Source organism: Scomber scombrus, chromosome 7 (genome assembly GCF_963691925.1).
Source record: "Scomber scombrus chromosome 7, fScoSco1.1, whole genome shotgun sequence".
In the NCBI taxonomy this organism is placed as follows: Eukaryota; Metazoa; Chordata; class Actinopteri; order Scombriformes; family Scombridae; genus Scomber; species Scomber scombrus.
The window spans coordinates 29358488-29374146 of NC_084976.1; the positions used below are offsets into that span (position 1 = coordinate 29358488).

Consider the following 15659-nt stretch of genomic DNA (forward strand, 5'->3'; position numbering starts at 1 on the left):
TTTCCTCCAGTTATATTCTGTGAGAACTTGGATATTGAATGTTTGTATATGATGCATTTTTTAGCCATTCAGCCAAAAACTCTGCCGCCTCCAGTGTGACAGCGGGAACCGAGTGCAAAATTATCGGAGGCTGTACTCTTATTCTGCTATCGCATTCTCGCTCCCCTATTCCTGTTATCCATCTGAGCGCGATCGTTAGTGTGCGACTGCCTCATATCACTAGAAAACGGGGCGTCCTGATCATCACAGATCCATTCCTTCTCTCTGAGTCATTTTTAAAAGCAGCTTCATTTTTCACACCGGGGCGCTCATTCACATTCTCCCCTTCACTGATCTCCCTGGGCCTGGGTGGCCATAAGTAATTATTAGTAAACCAAATTGAGCGTGGACAAGGCAGGGCCTATTACCATAATGCTGACTCCTGCTGAATCATGTCAGATCTTCACAAAATTGCACCAGAGATGTCTTCGGCAAGGACCAGTGCTGGCTTTAAAATCAGAGACGACAAAGAGTCTGATAGTAATATTTGTCAATCTTACGTTTTGCGTGTTTGCATGATCAGAATATGACCATCAAACATACAGTGGATGTGCAAAACTAAAGCCATCTCCCCTTAAAGGACAAAGCAATATTCCAAAAAACCAAAAACAAGACAAATTTAACAAGTATGACAGCCTCATATCGCTGATATCACTGTTCCTTACAGCTGCATTGCTGTCCAAAAATATACCAAACACAGTGAGCCACACTGTTACACTGGCTGACGCGTACCTTCATTACCATGAACACGCACACTGTAGTGTTTGAATCATTCTCACTGCTGGAAAAACTCATCAAAATGAGTTGATCTGCAGCTGAAAATAGTCTCTAACAAATGTACTACTCACTGTCTGAGTAATGTTGACCATAAAACTAAATGTCCAGCTGTTTTAGGGAGTCACTCAGCCATTTTTAAAAATGAGACCATACATTTGTGACCTGGTTTCAGAGACGTATGCTCACAGTAGGAACATTTGGCCGATTTGAGGCTAAGAGCCACAGACAAGTTAAGGAAGTCCGAACATTTTGAGAAACAGGCTAATCTCCTTTCATGGGATTTGTTGATAATAAAAAAACAATAAAAATACAATACTATATTACGATGTCTGTAGATATAAAGCAGAAGGGCCTTTATAATTAGTTTCTCCTCTTCAGCAGGAATACTGCCAGTTCTCTCATTTAGCAGGTAGAATATATTCACCTGTCTCTGATTTAACTGCTCGACATAAAGCTAACCAACACATTGGAAAATCAGCAGAGCACAAAAGGCATTAGAGGTGAGTGACCCCTCAACTCTAATGAGGGATCAAAATGTATTACAGCACAAGGAGGCTTATTGTGCACCTGCTGCTGAGGACAAATTTAAGACCTGTCTCCAGATTTGTACAGTACTCTTCATCATCCAGGGCGTAGGACTTGGACTCATCCTTGATGCATTTTATTTTTTTCTATTTTGTGGTCGAAAATAAAGGAGATTTGAAAGTATTTATGGGTCAATGACGTATAAGGATTTTCAACAACTACAATTGTAGAATAATAAAAACAAGCATATCTAATGCAGTAGTTCAAACATTCAGAATGTTGTGTACCTGAAAATTCATATTACAATGTGAAAGTGATTTTAGTGGGTTTTTCAAGATTAATTGGCACTGGCCTTAAAAAAAAAGTCATGTGGTGCGACCATGATTCATCTTGAAATATCTTTATATAAATAAAAGATCATCATTTACATAAAAAAATTAATTAATGCAAATACATTGTTTCCAAAACACTTTATATTACTGAAAACTTGTAAAAAAAAAAGATGAAGCGTGTTAAATTAATTTATTTCAAGATGAATCATGGTCGCACCACATGACTTTTTTTAAGGCCAGTGCCAATTAATCTTGAAAAACCCACTAAAATCACTTAATTTCACATTGTAATATGAATTTTCAGGTACACAACATTCTGAATGTTTGAACTACTGCATTAGATATGCTTGTTTTTATTATTCTAAAATTGAGTTGTTGTAAATCCTTATACGTCATTGACCCTTATACGGAGAAGTTCAGAAGTTCATAATTAAATATCTCATTATCATTTACAAAAAGTGCAAAAATCTTGGTCTTGGTTTATTTATCCTGGTCGAGTGTCAACACAAATATGGACCCAGTGTCCCGAAAATAAATAAAAATACACTTAACCTTTTACCTACTGCACATTTATAATAAATAAAGTCAATATTCAAAACTGTCTGAAACCAAGACCTGTCTGAGTTGCACGATGAGCCTGAAACATCAGAGTCACCGCCTCCAGCTCAGACTACAGACACAAAAACAAAGACCAGATAAGTCCTGCTGCATTGGTTTTGCTTGAAGAGGCCGACATACACGGACCGACATCAAGCACCTGTCTGCTCACTTATTGTTAGGAGCTGTGGACAAAAACGATCTTCTGAACGACTTGGAACTGAAACAGGAGTGTAGAGGAACGTCCTCAGTGGTATTGATGAGCTCTGAGAAAATTTGGGTCAGTAAATTATCTGACTGTGCAATGAGAGCGTATTAAACCTTCAGCTGCAGAGCTTGTTAACAAATTGATGGATCATTTTGGCCGGACTGCAGGGACCAGTCCTATAAACACTAGTGTCTTTCCCTGAGTCACTGACCAAGAATCCCACAATGCACTTTGCACCAACCAGCAGCGATGGTGCAGATATTGAGCCAGGCTAAAAGCTGCTGTCAATATTTCACTTTATTAAGTTTTAATATTTCTTTAGAGATGTGAGGAGCCGGTGGCCAGGTGCTACCGGCTGGTCATACCTGGTTTTGTCAATATTTGTCAAACACTGAAGACGACTCTTCGCTCTCTCAGCTCAGTGCAAACACACACATTCATATAGAGCAGTGGTCTCCAACCCTGCTCCTGGAGAGCTACTGCCCTGCATGTTTTAGGTATCTCCTCACTCTAACTCGTTATCAAGCAACTGAGGCTCGTCAAAGGGCTTGATAACGAGTTGATTATTAGAATCAGGTGTGTTAGAGTGAGGAGATACCTAAAACATGCAGGGCAGTAGCTCTCCAGGAGCAGGGTTGGAGACCACTGATATAGAGCATGTGATGGCAGGACTGGTACCGACATACAGGCACATTTCCTCTATTAGCATGCTCTCATTGATTGACTGTTTTATTAGAATAGAATCAAAAATGATTACAATAAAGTAGCCGGCTGGACTTGAATGAGTAGTCGGCTCTTTGTCCTGCAGCCGGTGCTAATGGACAGCTCTGCACATGAAATCTAACAACTGTAGCTGCTACATTAGTTAGAGTGAACGTCAGGTGAAGCTTCATGTTTTCACTCAATAGAACTACAGCGCTGCCTCTGGGGCTCTATATGTACAGATATAACCACATTTACATAAACACAAATGTATTAAAATGAGAAGATCAATCTATATTAAATGTCCCTTTGTTTTATTAAGCTGTATAACAGTCTGGATTGTTGGATTTATAGCTACATTACAGACTGAAGAACATCATTTACTGCATCTTCTCAATGTGATTAAATGTTTTGCGAGAAGAGTTGAGATATTTTGTCACATTACAAGTCGGGGGAAGTTGTGTTAAAGCTGAGCTGCTGCTGGTTCAATGGCAGAATGACCGTATAGCATCCTCCCTGAGTCAAACGTCAGCTAGGATGTACGTACTGTAAACCCAAACTTTGGAGTACTTGGTATTGAGAGAGGCTCTAATTGGAGTCACAGCCCGATGCACCTCTCCGACATGGCTCGGACATTGCATACTAGGTTTTGAGCTAGTCTTGTTCTGTAACAGCTCAGTGGACAACTAGATTGCCAATTGACTTCTTGTCATATAGACTACGAAGCAATGCAAACAACCTTTATGGCTCTTTGAATCCTGTGTCTGTGTTCTCAAATCCAGACTTATCTTTTCAGTGATTTTTTTATTTATTTATTTTTTTAAATCATTGGAACCACAATTTTTGTTGCTGCCCTCTGCTGAATGCTTTCCTACTATCTCTCTATTTATTTGTTTTTCCTCCACGGCAGTTTATTGAAGTTAATGAGATTTTCATCACAGCTGTCTCGTAATAGTACTTGACCGATTTGGAGCAACAAAAGCTGCGATGGTGAGAAACAGCTTGTCTTTGAGCTGACAGTTGGCTGTCTGTTCATTTTTCAGAAATTGACTTGGAAGACGAAGGATGTGGAGAAGTGCACTGTGAGAGGAAAAAACAGCGTGAGTATTATCTTACAGACACATACACATCTCTCTCTTTCTGTTTTTGCTCTTGGTTTTATACTTCTCTCCCCTCTCTCGCTCTCTTCTTTTGCCTCTGCCTTAGTTTCCTGCACAGTGAAGTTTTGTAATAAGCGAAGGTGGCGTGCAGGTAGCTTATCAGAATCAGCGCCACAGCCATCAGGGGACAATAGACTGTAGCTTTTTTTTGCAACATTTTCCTCCCCAGAGCCACAGCGAAGCCACAAGAATCAGCCTGGGGATTACGATAATGAGTGTAAAACAGAGAAAATGTGTGTTTCTGTTTGTCAGCTGGTAAAACATATTGCATTCCGGCTTTGATTGTGTCGCTAGCGTGCCAGGAGCCAACACGGACCTTGTCCCTGATGCACAATAACATCAAGCTGTTTTTCCTCCTGACAGGACGAATGTTACAACTACATCAAAGTGCTGGTGCCACGCAATGACGAGACACTGTTCGCCTGCGGCACCAACGCCTTCAACCCCACCTGCCGTAACTATAAGGTAAGATACTGTGGTGCCGGTTCTCTTCTGGCCTCAATTACAGATAAGGGATATTATCTGTGTCCCTATCAGTCATATCCCTCTGTCCATATTACAGCTATTATGAGATATGTTTGGCCTTGTCCTTGTGTGCCGTTTTCAGTTGTACCCCATTATTTAAGTCGCTAATGGAAATGACAAACTGCAGACGACACTGGTATCGCATTAGCACCACGCTGGCTTTCTGTGAAGTGAAAGTGCCATTGCCAGAGATGTCATGTCATAAACACACACATAAACACAGGTCTCAGACTTTGACACAGAACAGATGTTTTATACATCAGTCAAAACAGCTAAATGCTGCATGAAGTCACAGTTTTACACTTTTCAGTCTGGGCCAGATGTCCCGCAAGACATGCAACCTGCAGGGGTGCAGACAGTGGAGCCGGAGGGATACCAGAATTTTGAGGCTGATGTTGGTTTTGAGAATATAAAAAAAAAACATCACATAATCATGCTTATGTGGCAACGGTGCCTTTAAGTTGTTTTTATAAAGGTTATGCTGATTATTTCACCATATTACAATAAAACAATGAACGTTAAATGTCAGTTTTAACCAGAAAAAACAGGTTAGAAAAAGCATGAAATAAAACGTCATGTTGCAATGTCTCAGTACTCTCAGTACAGTACATAAGTGATAGGTTACTAGAGCCTGACAATAGATGACATAATGTTAACACCACTTTGGAAAGGACATCCACTATGAATACCACCTACACAAGCTCTGCTACAAAGAGAAGGGTCACACCAGGTCGAATGCAGCATTTGTCAGCTATAAAAGAAAAGTCTGGCAGCCAGCGCTCCTGTTTGTGTTTTCAATGATGACACGACACATGCTACAGTAAGCTGTCTGCGTTTAAACTGCAGGTGTTGCATGTGGAAAAATAAAAAGCATCAAAGGGGACAGTTTTAAAAAGTCGTGAGAATATCGGCCAAAGTCAGAAACAGTGGTCACAAGTTGGAACTTTAATGTATGTAATATGCTTATTGACCTATAACAGACATGTAGAGTATTTGTCTTTTGGACTGTGTGGATCTGATGTGTTAAATCCTTCACTAGACATCAGGCAACCATCCAGATAATCAGATATGAGCAGCTGACCTGTCCTGAGCACATACTGTTCGCTATTTGTTTTATCGCATGAACAGCTGACTTCAAATGCTTAAATGTTGGTGGAATAACACGTTGGCTGAAGGAGACGTGGGGAGGGGGGGGGGGGGGCGGGGGGGAAGCAATCTGTTGACAGAGCATGCGATATGCTGATAATAGCAGTAACACAACAGCTCCTTTCACATGTCTGAAGGAAAAATAAAGAAAAATCTGAGGGAGGAGATGGAATGAGAGGAAGTGGGAAGGTGAGGAAGATGATGAGGGGAAGGGGGGAGAGTCAAGAGACGAATCAACACCAGTAGACCAGACTCACATCTGTACCTCGTCTCCATGGTTATTCCATCGCTCTTGTCATAAATAACGGCGCAGAGAGATGGCTGCCAAGTGAAAACATTATACTCGATAAAAACACATCAGATAGGAAAAGCTCCCACAGTTTGAAGCCTGTCAAGTAAAACCCGACATGACGTTGCGGTGGAGGCTCATAGGTGACATCACGGGTTCGGACTGTGATTCACAGCAGGCCATTAGAGGAGGAGGAGGGTAGAAGGGAGAGGGGGGGGGGGGGTTCAGAGCTCGCGGCACAGACTGTAAATCTAACAGTGGAGGTGGGGGGATTGAAGTCCAAAGGGGGAAGCTGAATAACTCAAGACTTTACATTTCAATGGAATTTTTTTTTTCCAGCGTACTGACCTATGAATAAATTCATTGGTCAATATCAAGGGGTCAAGGTAGGTTAGAACTCAGGATCCTTCGGGGGTTTCATATTAAGTATACAGAGCAAAATTTGGAAAACATATAAAGGTTTTAAAAGTGAAGCCAATGCAGGAAGTGACTTAAACATGCATGTTTTCTCCACTGGCTCCAAAAAGAAACCTGATTACATTGTAGTCTTTAAGAAAATGATCCTACTTCTATCTTGATTTATTACCTCAGTAAATGGTTTCCTAATCAGTTTATGGCCTCAATCGATAGTTTCAAGTCTACTTCAATACAGCATTATGCTAATTTTGTAAATTGTGGTCCTATTTTGGAGTAAAATGAACAATAAAGCGCAGGGTATGCTTTAGGGTGTGGCTGCATTGTGATTGACAATGTCGCTACCATGGTAACCATTAGGTAACATAACCATGGCCTAACCCAAGAGGCACAGCTGTAGCCGTGTTTTCAGTTCATGAAAGTTAGTTTTAACATTTTGGTCACCTAAAAAAAGTCTTGTTAAGTGTTCAGTTGCACTAAAAGACTATTGAATGTTAAGTTTTTCTATTAACCCTTAAACAGGCAACGTGCACCAGGAGATACAGACTCTTTTAACACCCTGTTAGGAGCATGATTGGTTAAGGTGGTTGTTCAATTGTATGTGTGCCTTGAATTTTGGTAGAATTGAATCTATACTTCGATAGAAATGATAAAAATCAGTTAAGAACAGCTAGTATGTGTGATATTAATGACAAAGGAAAACAAGAATGTGTTACCATTATGATCATTTTTATACCTTGGTAGGGGCAACGTATCCTGGTGGAGATGCAGCTCATAAAATCCAAAATATAGAGATAACATGATTTTCACTACCAAAAAATAGCTTTAGCATTATTCCGGTAATCAGAGACTGTAAATGCATTGTGCTATAAAAGCTAGCAGCTAGTGTTATGGGTTAGCCTCACCTTCTATGTATGGTCCCTTCTGGCTCCAAAAGCCCAAGATGGTGACGGTCAAAATGCAAAACTTGAGGCTTTAAAACAGGACTTCACAAACCAATGGGTGACATCTAGGCATGAGCAGCATCAAGGTGTATTACAGTATAAATCATGAAAGCATTATTTCCAATACCACCAAAAATACAAACGCTCCTCTTTCTATAAAACTGATATCCAAGCGATGTTTTTTGAGTTTAGTCTTGACGATAAAGGCGAACCAAAAGCAGTTTATTAGTCACATGATTTTATTCAATCACCTGCTTCAGCCCACTGATGTGTCGGTATCCACTGCAGCAACAAATGTCATCGGGTCCTTCAGCGAATATTAGACACATAATAATGTCATGCATGCTATAAGAGCTTCTATCGCCAGCAGCTCAGCTTTTAGGGGTTTAAACACTAATAACATCATATACTGTATACCCCACTGAAATGTCAGGGAGTAGAACCAGACTAGCTGTTTCTATAATATTACGCACATATATGAGTGGTATCAGGACATTGTAGTCCAAAATTGAACTAAAAGCTGCTTTGAGTAATATTTAACATATTTGCCCTAAATTATTACATTTCAGGATCAAATCATTTTGTCAGTTATTTTTAAAGGAGCCATATAGTATCATTAGTCATGTACACAGTGTGTCCTAGTCTCAATATAGTGAGGTTTGTGTAAAATGTCCAGAGGATGTGTGTATACTGACACACATCACGCTCATGTCATTGCTTCCCTTTGGTAGAGAGTGGCTGATTCCATCAAAATACATCTACACATTTTTCTCTCTTTCTGTATCCTCCCAGCTGTGTTCACCCCCCCCTTCCTCCTCCTCCTCTTCCTCCTCTTCCTCCAGCCCTCCTCCCCTCATCTCTCCCCAGTCTGGAAAAAAAAATACAAGAGATGACTATCCAGACAGCTGGGGAGAGAGGGAGCAAGTGTAAATCATATCAAGGAATCTGTCTCTTGGACTCCACAAAAAAATATCTGTGGAGGACAAGGGGGGATTGAGAAAGTATGTGTGTGTGTGTGTGTGTGTGTCTGTATGTTGGTCGTAGACATGAATGGGTGCCCAGACTGCTGAGACAGCTGGTCTGTAGACAACAAGAGAAGCTGTCTTCAACACACGTTTGCGATACAACAAAAAAAACCTTGAAGCGTCAAATCCATCTGTCTTCATCTGCCCGCTGGGGTAACGATCCTGCAGTCAACACCAAGCTTTTGTTCAATCCTCACTTCCCCTCTCCGACATCTGAGGTCTGCTTCTGTGATTAACGGACCGCTGTTTCACTTCAAATCATGTCACTCTGTAGGCGAGAAAGTTTGGTCAATACGGTTCTGATTTCTAATCCGATTAGAAGCAGAATTTAATTTTCTTTGAAGAGCACACATCTTGTTGGTTACTGATTAGAGACCGAACGGTTTATTTAACCGTGTTTATTTCGTGTTTGTAGGGACGCTGCTGATTATATCATGTATTTTCATTTGTTGCTTAAATCTACCTAACTTTTCTGGGTACAAAAACACTTAATACATAACAAAACAAGCTGTCTAGTTAGCAGAAGGCACGTAGCCTCTTGCAAATGTTGATATAGGGAGAAAAAAAATCTGACTTTTTGGCCTTTTTGCAGTGTTTTTTTAAGGAAAACAGCAAAAAAATGACTGAAAAATCACAACCAGTCAAAATTGGTGGGTGTCCCATTGATATATAAAAAAAGAAAAACATTTGGGACTTAAATCTACCTAACTTTTCTGGGTACAAAAATACTTAATGCATAACAAACAAGCCGTCTAGTTAGCGGAAGGCATGTAGCCTCTTGCAAATGTTGATATAGGGAGAAAAAAAATCTGACTTTTTGGCCTTTTTGCAGCATTTTTTAAAGGAAAAAAACAAAAAAATTACTAAAAAATCACAACCAGTCAAAATTGGTGGGTGTCCCATTGATATATAAAAAAAGAAAAACATTTGGGACTTAAATCTACCTAACTTTTCTGGGTACAAAAACACTTAATGCATAACAAACAAGCCGTCTAGTTAGCAGAAGGCACGTAGCTTCTTGCAAATGTTGATATAGGGGGAAAAAAATCTGACTTTTTGGCCTTTTTGCAGCGTTTTTTTAAGGAAAACAGCAAAAAAATGACTGAAAAATCACAACCAGTCAAAATTGGTGGGTGTCCCATTGATATATAAAAAAAGAAAAACATTTGGGACTTAAATCAGAGTGAATTCCCTGCTGTCTTATGGACTTTTGGTCACATGTTGTTTTTCTTCTTTTGGACATGTTCCCTTTTTTCTGCTTCTCGCTGTGAATCTGCTCAATGTGGTAAAAGCAAACCTGGAAAAGCACTTACTCACTGCCACTATGTGAACTTATCCATTTCTTTGGTGTGAAATGTACTTTTTTTTGTCACGAAATCCAACTAAAGCTCACAACATTTGAAGATGCGGGCTGATATGACTTTGAAAAAAAAAAGAAAAAATGCAATTGTTCCTTTTATATATTGCAAATCATTACAACAACAGTATCAACAGCACCCAGAGGCTCAGTCTGAACAATAAGTGAACTCTTCAAACCTTGCAGGCGTGATATTTAGGACAGAGCTGTTGTGTTAGATTGCATCAGGTTCAAGGGGGTGTAACGGAGTATTAAACATGTCCCGCCTGCAGAATCTGACATGTGTGTATATATACGGATCCCTCGAAGGCATCTATGCCAAGTTTAAGTGCCAAACTTCTATTTTAAGGTCTTGAATTAAATTATTTCCACCTCCACAGGAAGATTGTATTGTTATAAGCACACAGACGGGTCATTCACCAAGCACCCACTTGGGCCAGGTGGAAATAAAAACAAATAAATCCCCCTCGACGCTGACATGTGAATGAGGTTTAGACATCGGAGGTTCGGACTGACTTCACATCAGACAGTATTTAAAACATGTCGCTTCAAATTACTAATTAGCTGAATATCACTCCTCATTTGCTATTAAAGTTTCCCACCCAATGTTGTTTCATCTCATCAACTTCTTAACAGTAACAAGTAAGAAACCAAAACTCATTAAAACAGCTGCTTGGAGGCTTTATTGTTTTACTTATTGTCAGTGATGGGAATAACGGCGTTATAAATAAACAGCGTTACTAACCGTTACTGTCCCCCAAAAATACGACGTTACTTCTTCAGACCTCACTGAAGCGGTTTTCACCCGAACAGGCGCTTCTCTCTCTCTCTCTCTCTCTCTCTCTCTCTCTCTCTCTCTCCGTCTCTCTGTCAAAGAGTAGCTGCACTTAGAGGCGTAACCAAAGACAGAGTAGGACGCAAATGAGACACAATCTCCCGGAGTCTGGATCGAGCGAGCAAGAGTGCGCTGTAGAGAGTGACTGCGTGCGTGCGTGCGTGTGTGTGTCAATGCAGCGCGTGTGAGAGCAAAACGTCCTGATAGCTTTTTTTGAGGAATAAAATTCAATCGCTGCACATCTGCTACATGCACAATTATAATATTTACTTCTTTTTAGTTCATTTCATAATTGAATTTTGAACGTGTTTTGGGCCAGTTGTTGTTGATTGGGGAAAGCCAAGTCATTTGTCATATTTGAACATTATTTTTTGAAAAAGTAACGTAATAGTTACTTTTCCTGGTAATTAATTACTTTGACATTTATGTAACTCAGTTACTTTTTGGGAGAAGTAATGAGTAACTATAATTAATTACTTTTTTCAAAGTAACGTGCCCAACACTGCTTATCGTAGCGTGTGAGACAAACTGGCGGTTTTAAGATATATGATTTTAGCTTTACGTGATTTATTAAAACGGAGAACTTCATGTACTATGCACATTAATACATTTAAATGTTTCCATTTGATGTATTTTGTAATAAAGTAAGACATTTTAATGGGAGGAGATAACGGTATTATGAAACTTTTTGGGAGATTAATTTGACATTTGATGCTGCAGCAGTAGAAGCCCACGTGGACTTATGACACAATACTGTTTAACTCCTTATATAAAACATTACATCACAAACAAAGAACATTGACGCATTGAATCTGCGAGGCTCCACACTCGTAATTTAGGTCTGAATTATTTCCTTCTTACATAAAGAAATATTTGACACATATAAATAATACAGATTTAACAGTAGAAGTCCAGCGATGTCCGCACAAAATGTCCCAACAATTAAAAATCCTTCATGTGATTCTTGTTAAAAAGCCCCAATCATCCACATTAAAGCTAAATAAACAGGACAGGACTCTGACACAAGATTACGACCATCATGGACAAACTGCCAACAACAATAATAACAAGATTAGTGATAATCCTCATTTGAAATAATTAACTCTGTGGAACTTCTTTTTACTTTTTTAATTTTTTTATTTTACCGCTGCAATGAAGGTGCAGAATGAAAATATAGAGCAGCAGTTACACACACACACACACACACACACACACACACACACACACACACGGAAGAGGCGATGCATCTGTGTGTGTGTGTGTGTGTGTGTCTTTGCCTTACATTGACTTAACATTGTGTCTTTGTTGATACAGTGTGTTGAAGCTACTCTGCATGCATTCGACCTCCATTCCCCACACACACACACACACACACACACACACACACACACACACACACACACACACACACACAGGTATACACACCGCTGGGTTTTGTTTATTGTTGTATCTGAGCTTTACAACCTTGTTAACAGCAGGTGGGAAAATAGCAGCTAAATATCTGCGGCTGAGAGATAAACTGTCTTCTCTCGGTCCTGACTGCAGGACTCCAAACTTCACACACACACACACACACACACATCTTTTATGGACATGACGCACACACACAATGCATCAAATAAAAACTAATCTTTATGATGCATGTGTCGCCTTTCATTATCACAGACTGATTCGGTGAGCCAACCTCTGCATTTGACCGTGATACTTACATTAAAGACTTCTGTAGGTTTGAGGCGGATTGATTTTGCAGTTGAAGCGTCGTCCTTGCGGGTTTACAAGTGTAAACAATAAAGCTGTTTTTTTGTGTGTTTACAGTCGTAACTCTGTGTTTTATATCCTATTTTTTTTCCTGTTGGGTTAGCATTATTACAGTGGTGTAAATGGTGTGTTTTAAAGCTTGTTTTTGTTTCCGTGTCTTTTTCAGATGTCGACACTGGAGCAGGAAGGGGAGGAGGTGGTGGGTCAGGCTCGCTGCCCCTTCGAGTCCCGCCAGTCCAACGTTGGGCTTTTTGCAGGTGAGTAAAGCAGAATGAACCAGCAGTTGTACAAAGACGGTCCTACAGTACAAACAAAACCTTAGGTGCTCCCGAAGTTTCAGCATTATTCATTTTTCACAGTTTTGATTCTGAATTTACCAAAGTCACTTTTATATCGGAGCCTCTGTGTTTTTATTCTATAACCTATCTAAGTATGGGTGTCTATAACGCTTGATTACACAAGTATCTCCTTATTGCTAAACCTACTGTAACTGAAAAGTACCATTTGATCATATTTATCTATTTATTTGGGGGTTTTCTTTGTTTTTTTTAAACTTATATGGCCCTAATACACTGTCCTACACACATGCTGTATGTTTAGATTAATGAAAACGTACTTACCATTTTTAGGTTTATATGCAGTGATAATAAAACATGTAAACATTATGAGAACTGCAATAAAACTTACTCTTCCCAAAGAGTTAATTTATTGTATGATTAACATTTTGACTTAAATTCTAGTACTCAATGAAACTTAATATTATAAATATAGAATTTATGTCAGTTAATCTAGTATATTTTACAAAACCAAAAAGTTAGTTTTTTGAGTATATATTATCAGTCATTTACTGTATGATTATAAAATAAAATAAAAAGTGTGAAGGATCATTTTAAAGGGCATTTTTAAGAATAAGAAACAAGTGGCACCGTCCAGCACATAACACACAACAATAGAATAAAATAAAATAATAAATAAATAGAAAAGGTTATTATGCAGTGTGCAGTAATTATATACATATTATATTATATAGTGAGAACTGTGAGGTAATCAACCATTTGCAATCATTATATACAAAATATATTATGAAATATGCTAAAATATATATATATTGTTTTTATTATACAATGTGCACTGTGATATTAAAACATTGGTATTATTAAACATCATGCAGAACTATATGATAACTGTATAATGCAATTATTTACTAGTTATCAGTTACTTGTGTGCAGGGTGGAAAGTGTTAGTTTAGTCCCATGTTGTGACAGCGAGGGGAGGAGTTGTGAAGCTGACGGCCGACAGCAGAAATGACCAAATGTGTGTTTCAGTGGAATATTTGGGCTAGCATGCTAGTGTTTTAATAGCATTTAGACTTTTTTTAAATGCATGTTATACAGTTTAAAATATTTGTAATGCCCCAGGCAGTAATTGCTTCCCCTTATTTTATTTTTATTTAACAAAGTAGAATCCCATTGACGTCAGCTACTTCCTTTTTTAAGGTTGACTCGGCCAGAAAAAGCAGCATTATAAGTTCCAGACAGGAACAATACATCATTAATTTTCTTCCATTGTGAAAATCAATCAGCACACTGTTGTTGAAACCGTCCTGAGTTATGGATCCATCACAGTGAACAACCAAGTCTGTCTTTGTTTTTTGTCAATGTTACATTATTCTTAAGTAGTAATGCTGTTTAGTGAAGATTGATTTGAAAAGGTCTGACATTATTTGTAACTTTGACAAAGAACACTTGCTCAAATTGTGTAATCAATTATAGTAAAAAAAAACCCGAAAAACTAAGTTTCATAAAGTTGGAAATGAATGGAAACCAATGGTTGCCAACATGGCTTCCAAGATAGTTTGTGAATGAGATTAAACATGCAAAAACTATTGGCATGATCCTTTTTAGGAAACGCTGCCAGCATTGTAGTCCAGTTTGATTTATCTCAGCAGGCATAAAGTTAAAGTATCACATAAAAATGAGATATGTTTACTAACCTGAGTCTTTCTGGATAATAACTAAAATGTAATTGAGTATCAAAGCATGGATCAACACAGGTGGTAATGTGAATTTTACCTCTTGAAAGATTCTGCCTCAACGTTACCTTTCCAACTTTACTAATGATAGCAGAGAAGGAAACCGATACTTTGCGAACACATTTGGGTCAAGTTCAGGGAACAGTGAAGGGGGGAGCCAGAAATGCACTCAATCCTGCCAGGTTTCCACTGACATTTATGCAAAGTTCACACGGGCTGTTATTAAAAGTGAAACGTTCTCCTACATCTGTTCTCCTCTGCCTCTTTTTTAAAGGGCAATAAAAGTCACCTGTGACCAAAATAGACGCTTAAAAGAAGTGGGTTGTTCTTGGGGAATGTGATCTCTGAATATAAATCTCAATTACTCTTTTTTTCTTTTCTTTTGTCTGTCTCTCAGGTGGAGATTTCTACTCAGCCACCATGACTGACTTCTTGGCGAGCGACGCAGTGATTTATCGCAGCCTAGGAGAGAGTAGCCCTGTTCTTCGCACAGTCAAGTATGACTCCAAATGGCTGCGAGGTGAGGAGCCAGCACGTTATAACACGTTAATGTACGCTTTGTGGCATTGTGAAGTAGTGGGGTTGTTGTTGGGACAGATGTGGAGGCAGTAGTTCCTCCTCTTCCTCCTCTTCCTCCTCCTCTTGGGTCGACAACAACTGCAAAAAATGGACAACAGTTTCACATCTCAGTGACTTGGATTGGGTTCTGATCATAGACTGTATATAAAATGGACGTAACATCCGTGACGTCACCCATTGGTTTGTGGACTGCTGCTTGGAAGCGTATAGTTTCGGATCTGAGCAGCGCCATCTTGAGAATTTCCGGTGCATGCCGGGTTAAATAAAAACACGGATTCTACTTATATGGGCATCAGGAGGAGCATGAGGCGCCCTCCTGAACCTGTGAACCAATCAACCTGTCAATCACGACGTAGCCACGCCCTAATGCATACCCTGCTTTATCGTCACATATAAAATCAGGGAGGCCAAAATG

At 39.2% G+C, this 15659-nt stretch overlaps 1 protein-coding gene across 1 annotated transcript in view; it reads left to right on the top strand.

Annotated features, from left to right (window-relative positions):
* The window catches only part of sema6e (sema domain, transmembrane domain (TM), and cytoplasmic domain, (semaphorin) 6E), a 110871-nt gene that overhangs the window by 32785 nt on the left and 62427 nt on the right, over positions 1-15659 (top strand). Inside the window, exons 5-8 of the mRNA XM_062423349.1 lie at positions 4224-4280; positions 4704-4805; positions 12800-12890; positions 15063-15185. Coding sequence (XP_062279333.1) covers positions 4224-4280; positions 4704-4805; positions 12800-12890; positions 15063-15185 — 373 coding nt within the window. The remainder of the gene's footprint in view (positions 1-4223; positions 4281-4703; positions 4806-12799; positions 12891-15062; positions 15186-15659) is intronic.